The sequence below is a fragment of the Stylophora pistillata genome, chromosome 6, assembly GCF_964205215.1.
Source record: "Stylophora pistillata chromosome 6, jaStyPist1.2, whole genome shotgun sequence".
NCBI lineage: Eukaryota > Metazoa > Cnidaria > Anthozoa > Scleractinia > Pocilloporidae > Stylophora > Stylophora pistillata.
Window position 1 is genome coordinate 3,942,958 of NC_142524.1, and position 7,435 is coordinate 3,950,392.

At 39.0% G+C, this 7,435-nt stretch overlaps 1 protein-coding gene across 1 annotated transcript; it reads left to right on the forward strand.

The window, feature by feature from the left end:
• The first annotated feature begins 2,743 nt into the window (after positions 1-2,743).
• LOC148727803 (uncharacterized) lies at positions 2,744-4,232 on the forward strand. The gene is made up of 2 exons (XM_088763164.1): positions 2,744-2,946; positions 3,516-4,232. Exons 1-2 carry the CDS (start codon positions 2,744-2,746, stop codon positions 4,213-4,215), a joined length of 903 nt encoding a protein of 300 aa, XP_088619290.1. The 3' UTR covers positions 4,216-4,232.
• The last annotated feature ends 3,203 nt before the right edge of the window (positions 4,233-7,435 follow it).

The following is a 7,435-nucleotide window of genomic DNA, read 5'->3' on the forward strand; positions in this document are numbered from 1 at the left end:
ACATTACAGAAAAGTCTACAGGGAAATGTTTATCAAGAGTAACTCCTTCTCCACCCCAATCGTCTTCTTTCCTGAACCACAAGAAGCTTCGAAACATTGAAATATTCTGTTCGTCGAGAAAAGTTAATATTAATTTGCGGATGATAAATGATTCCTATGACAGAAAACACATTAGGAATAAGAGTCCATAAGGAAAAGAAACATTACTAAAAATGACTATCTCATTTTTCTAATAACTACTGAAATAACCATTCACTTCAGTGTCGGTGGATATCAACCTCGCTTCAACTAGGTGTGTTGTATGAGGAATGTATGAAGCGCGATACCCTCTTGCAAATTTCGCACATTGCTACATCCTTCTACAACACACTTAGTCGGCATATTTTCGGACAATATCGACTACAACCTTCCCAACAAGTAAAAATGGGTGAAATGCAGACTTTCGTGTTCTCGATTTGACGTCACATTACCCGCTAGAGCCATTCCTCTTTAAACTCGGTCGTGGGGCAAGATGGCGGCCGATTTTCCGTATTTTGACTGGGCACAGAAAATTGAAGATTTGAGCAAATAAAAAAAAATTTTGCACAGAAATACTCCAAAAAAAAAAACGCTTATTTCGTTAAGCGAAAAAAAAGTTTTGGGTTTAGGTGCACTTTAATGTCAGCTTAAACCTACATTAAAGTTTAGCCTTAAGATAGCATAAGCTCAGTTTAAGGCAGACTTAAACCGGTGTAGAAGCTGCTTAAACCTCAACTTAAACTTAGAAAACTTAAATTTAAGACGGGATTAATCCACGTTTAGGACAACTTAAATAAGTTTTTCGCCTTGTGGATCAGTTCATGAAGATTCAAAATTCTCAGAAAACGGAAAAAGGGATATTTTAAATTCGCTCTACAATTCTAATGAGTATTCAAAATTCTCGGAAAATGAACAATGGTCCGTTGAAGGCAAAAACGTGCGATAGCTTTTTCCTCAATAAAAATGTTTAGTTCATAAACAAATCTTAATTAATAAAATAAAAATGTAAGGTGTGAGTCCGTTTACTAGCAGTGACGAAAGTGTTTGACTTTAAGTTCCCTACAAAATTCCGCAAGTGAGGTAAAAAAAAATAACAACGATACATCAACGCAATTCAATGACTTGACTCCAAGAGAAGCTATTAAATCCCCCGTTTCATACATTAAAAACTTATCAGAAAAAAAATCGAGGGATAAGGTTATTCAAAAACAAAGCACCATGCTCATGAACATTGACAATTCTCGGGAAAAATGAAACATAGAGCAGACAAACCGGGGAAAGTACGAAATGACAGCAGGCGTTCTAACCTAGGTAGTCTCATTATTATCTGTTCATCAAATTTTAATCAAGTCATAGCATCGTTACATTTTTTGGGATCAAAGTCAATGATCTGTCGGTCAAAATTGTCTCCGATTTTTTTCTGAGTTATGAATGTGTCAATCAATGATAGACCAATGGAAATCTAGCAATGGGTGTATAAGAGTGGCTATGAGTCAGAATGGTCTGATCATACACGGGACCAAAGTGATGATGAAGAAAGTTCGATTTCATCCAATCAGACAAGTGGTGTACCTCACTGAAATCCACCCCCACATAGAAGTCGAAGAGAGGATAAATACAATCAAACCGTTCCTGGATACTCCGTTTAAACACAATATGAAAAAGTTAAAAGAGAGGCAACATGGCAAGTACATATATACAAGCAATTTTTACACAAAACGACATCTATATGTGATAAAGCGATTAGAAGAATTATAAGGAGCATAATCCAAAGACGACTTTAGCTCAGATGATACTGACTTGCTTTACATGTTACGAAGCATTCAAGGTACCACTACTAAAACGTGGAAACATTGCCACGGTCGGTACGCGACCGCATTCCGGACGCGCGCGCAGGAGCAGGAAAGAGGAAGAAAGAAAAGGGAAGAGTGTAAATAAAATTATCTATCACTTTGAACACATAAAAATTAAGAAAGAGGAGGAGGAGGGGGAGGAGGAGGGGGAGGAGGAGGGAGGAGGAGGAAAGAGGAGGAGGAGGAAAGAGGAGAAAGAGGAAAGAGGAGGAGGAAAGAGGAGGAGGAAAGAGGGGAGGAGGAGGAAAGAGGAGGAGGAGGAAAGAGGAAGAGGAGGAAAGAGGAGGAGGAGGAAAGAGGAGGGGGAAAGAGGAGGAGGAGGAGGAAAGAGGAGGAGGAGGAAAGAGGAGGGGGAAAGAGGAGGGGGAGAGAGGAGGAGGAGGAGGAAAGAGAGGAGGAGAAAAGGGGAGAAGGAGGAAAGAGGAGAGGGAAAGAGAAGGAGGGAAGAAGAGGAGGAGGAGAAGGAGGAAAGAGGAGGAGGAGGAGGAAAGAGGAGGAGGAACAGAAAATATACGATACTACATGAACGAGATGGACAGTTCCGATTCGTAAATAAGAAAAAGAAACACTTGGTTCTATATGAGCGCACACTTTGAATTATTATACTTAATATTTCAAAGTGTGCGTTCTTTTAAAGTTTACATAACGGAGAAGGATGTATGCTTCCACACTCATTTCTTACCTGCTCACGTAGAATGCGGACAATGGCGAGTACTCAGCATCTTTCCGCGGTTCTAAAGTCGTATCGACAAAAAATGCATACTGTTCATGCTCGCGTAAAGTATTAGGAAAATGTGTTGAAGGAATATAAAAGACATGCTGAGAATGGAACGTTTCCCAAAAGATTGAAATCAATGAAAAGTTACCCTAAGATGCAAAGTCCTGAAGCTCAGAACCGTGTCAATGAGGCATACCATCAAGTAGAATGTACGGTCTTAGATCAAGCGATTCAAGAGATTGAAAAGAATCTTATTGCACACAAAGATATCAATCCTTGCTACAACAGCGACAAAGGGAGTGGCAAGAGCTGGAGGGCAGGAAAGAAAAGACACCCAAGATATCTCACCACACATGGGTGAAAACTGAATTGGCTGAATTACAGAAAAAATACAATCAACTCTGTGCCAAGTTAGACAAAATCTCAAATTCTAGCGAGAACAAAGATATCTTACACACGGGTGAAAACTGAATTAGCTGAATTAGAGAAAAAATACAATCAACTCTGTGCCAAGTTATATACAATCTGAAACTCTAGCGAGAACAAAGATATCATGTACAAGGGTGAAAACTGTGAAATCAAAACATTCTGTACATTGGTGGAAAGTAAATAAAACATATTGTAAACCTATAGTGTTAGTGGTGTATGTGGCGGTGATAGGTTAGGGAAAGGGGTGAGTCAGTGATAATGAATGTTATGAATAAAAAGCAGAGATTCTTACATTTTTTCATTAGTATCGCTGTGACACGAAATATGAGTCGTATTACCCCGTTAAACTTCTGATCGGATAATGCCACACATTCGCCGCTACTGCAATAGAGCATTCACGCGTTTGGATAACAAAGAGCGTCACGAGAAAAATTCATGTGTGAACTCAAGGATCAATCCAAGTCAATGGTTCCCTTTAACTGTGAATAACGATTCCAATCCACCTGTGACTACAGACCCGACCCAGTCGTTCGATCTATCACAAAGTGGTTTGAGGGTTTCAAATTCAAAACACCCAGTAGCATATTAATCGTGGGACCTTTGGGATGCGGTAAAACTTGCTTCACAAAATCATTACTGCTACAACATTTGGATGGATTGTTTGTGTCACCACCTCCCGTCATTCACTACTGTTACGGTGCTTGGCAAGATGGATGCCGTGAGATGCATCAACATGGTATAAAATTTCACGATAACCTACCTGATGAAGAACAGTTAAAGCAATGGTTCCCAATAGATGGTGGATTACTGGTCATGGATGATCTTATGACAGAAGGAGGAAACGATAAAGAAGTGCCACACCTTTTCACCAAACATTCTCATCATCGTAACACTATCTATCTTTGTCAAGATATGTTTCCACCTGGCAAATACGCTAAAAGTATTTCAAGGAATGCTCATTACGTGGTTTCTTTCAAGAACCCACGTGATCAATTGGGCCTTAAAAATTTATTGTTACATTCGTTTCCCATGGAATGGCAAGATATTATGCGAGTGTATTCTGAGGCAACTCAACGACCCCATGGGTATATCACCCTGGATTTACATCCTGCTAGTAAGGATGCTCACCGCGTATTTAGTCATCTTTTGACACATGAAGGATGTATGCGACTGTATCCAAGAAAAGTGAAACTTTAAAAACATTCCTACGCATTGGTCAGAAATCATTTAGGAACAACCACCAGCACGTACACATCGTGAGAATAAGAGAAATCATAGTGTCTGATCATGATTGAGAGTTCTCGGGATCTAGATGTCTTTGGCGATCCACTAGAAGACAAAGAAGAAAAAGAGGAAGAAAGTGATGAAGATCCTGAGAGCGCAGATGATGAAGACAATGATGATGAAGGTGACGAGGAAGACAATGATGATGATGACGGTGAAGACAATGATAATAAAAAATAAAAAAATTAAATAATAAAAATAAAAAATTAAATAAAATAACTAGTTTAACGTGGAGAAACACTTAGCTAGAAGCTAGTTTACAGGTTTTCTCCGAAATAACTTAAAAAAATAATTCAAATTGAAAATGACATTGTTAAGAATCCCAACTGGCCGAAGGCAAACCAATTGGCTATATTACAAGGATTGCCGAGGATCTGAAACTCGGGGCTACCGTGAAAGAAATCCAAGTAGTGGCCAGGGCGGGACTTGAACCCGGGAGCGACGGATTTTAAGTCCGACACGCAGACCACTCGACCATGCTGGCTTTTCGTATGATAATGACAAAATGAATCCTTGGGATGAATTGAAACAGGAAGTGAAAGATGATATGAAAACAACTTTGGCTGAACAAGAAGAATAGGAACAAGAAAAAGATGGGACATCCGAGAATGACAATTCGCTCTTACCTTTAGCTAGGCGTAAGTTTAGAAGGTTATACTTTCATCGTCTAAAGTGGTATAACCTTATTAAACAGGATAAAATACACAGGCAAGTCATGCATACCGCTCGACGATTGATGAATGAAGACGGTATGGATCGGAAAGAGCCTTTAGAGGCAGCCGTGGACAGGAGAAAATTCTTACTGAATCGTCTGATAAAAAACCGTTATTGGATGAAATCGATGATGCTAATGATGATGATGATGAGAAAGAGGAGGGAATGAATACCGCGTGACCACTGTAGTAGGAGGATAGTATGTGTGTAATTTTACGCGAAACAAAGACAAAATAAAATCATTTTGCAAAAAATTTTTGTCGAATTTTATTTATGACAATATTAATGTTAGGTTTAGAAATGTACATGATCTGCTATTTACGTTCATTTCCCTGTATTGAAAACTGCTATCACATCAAACTCCACTCTTTTCTGTACCAGTAAGTGATACTTTCGACACCACTGTGTTAGATTCTACCAGTGTGTTCAATGGACATGTCTTTGCAGACATTTGGTCTACAGTCATTCCTGGCTGTAAAGTCTCTGGAATATTCTTCTTTAAAGACGGTGCTGGGATTTTCTCTTTTAGCTTATAAGGACGAGTTCTCTTTGCTCGCTGCTGTGTCTTCCTTTCGATCTTCATTTAACCTGTTCGTTCTTGACTCTACAATTAAAGAGAGGGAATTCCTGCGTATCAATATACTTTCTGTTTCTATATTGAATGTCTTAAAAAATTAGATGATAGAGACCTTTCCCTCTAACGGATATCATGTTCAGACAAAAATGCATGACTTAAGCTCAGACTTACCTTTTCTCTTTAGTAAACTTCGATAGATAATCAGGATGTATCATCCATCCATCACCACGGTCAATAGCTTTTTGAAAACAGACCCTACTATGGCTCTGCTGAGTAACACAAGGAATGGGAGAGATGTGTTCCTGATTTATTAAAGAATGGAAAATACTCATAGCAACTTTTAACCACAACAGTCGAGTGACACAAGCACGCGTTTTTTTGTTCACCTTTTTTGATTTGTATCGTTTTGAAATACCGAGGTCAAAATCATGATCCGATTTCCTTTTTTCTGTGGATTGGGCCGTGAAAAAGAAAGGAGGAGGGGATACATACGCAATGATTGATATTTCAAGATTTCAAGATATTTATGAGTTGGAGAGATCCTAAATGAAATGAAAATTGCAGCTGATATGCTACTCTGAAACAATTTTACGGGTCGCTGCGTCAAATTCAAGAGAGAGCGCTATTTAATTGAGGGGAAAAAAAACCAAGATTTTTACATCGCTCGTTCAAGAAAAATTGTCACAGAGGCCAATAGGCTTGCACATTTTAGGCAAACAGAAAAATTGCAAGATACCTTGAGTAACCAAATGGCGATTGGTTTAAGCTTGGTATCCGATTGGCTGTTTTCTAGAGCAATCAAAAGACGAAGAAACCCAAAACCAATGAAATCATCTTCTCTTAATTGAAAAATCCTCCACGGACGATTTTTAGACTTTTAAGATTCGACATGATATTTCTTGGCAGCATAAGATTTCCTGAATATTAGAATTCCCATGAATTTTACAGAGGAAAATAAAGTCGAGCAACAAACCAACATTTTAGCGTGCTTGTCTCTTTCATCTCTGACGTCACTTAAAAAAGCGATTATTAGGGACCTTAAGAAACCACGACGGCGACGCCAAGAGAGACCTCGATTAAAAAACGAATATCTACTCTTAGTTAGAATTTCAAAATGGCTGCAGGAGCCTATTGTCCCATACAGCGCCACAGCTCAACTTCAGCATGACGTATAAAGTAGCCGTTGAGTTCCAAATGGAAATTAAAATAATTTGCCGTCGCGGTTTCGGTTCGCAGACGACGCAAATTTTGGCGATTTCACGTTATTGTTTTGCATAGGACGGCTAAGAGATGTACAAAGTTTCAAAACGCACGTGCTGAGCTATTGTTCTGCCAGTTAGATCTCTTGGTTTTCCTCGTCCTCGTTGCCGTCGCCGTCGTGGTTTCTTAAGGTCCCTATTGAATCACCCGCAGACGTTGATTGACTTAGCTTGACCATTACCACGATATTACCGTGAGCAAAACAATCCAACAAAAAGATGCCTTTGCAACCATGCTTCGAAGCTTCGTTCATGTAACATGATCCTTCAAAGAGAGATGAATATACAGCATAAAAAATGAACAACATCTTGTTTTAGCGGTGAGAAAACTGTTCACAAGAGTTTCAATGACTACTTTCAACTGTTGGCGCCAAGTTATTAATTATACGTCTTGTCTCTAACACACCTGCTTTTCAACTGCTGATGTGCGTGAACAATTTATCTATGACCAAAGGCTACAATGAGTTGCATCTATTTGCAGTTTTCGGTCAATTTTGGCCAAAATTTACGTCTAACAGCAAGAAAACGACATTTAAGCAAAGGTAGTTATGTTTTAAAGCGAGCAGAAGATGCTGTGTCTTGC

Bases quoted from the DNA above. Each gene is read 5' to 3' on its own strand.
- LOC148727803 (XM_088763164.1), top strand. From the start codon at position 2,744: ATGCAAAGTCCTGAAGCTCAGAACCGTGTCAATGAGGCATACCATCAA. The intron at 2,947-3,515 runs GTGAAAACTGAA...ATAACGATTCCA, and splicing joins AGATATCTCACCACACATGG to ATCCACCTGTGACTACAGAC.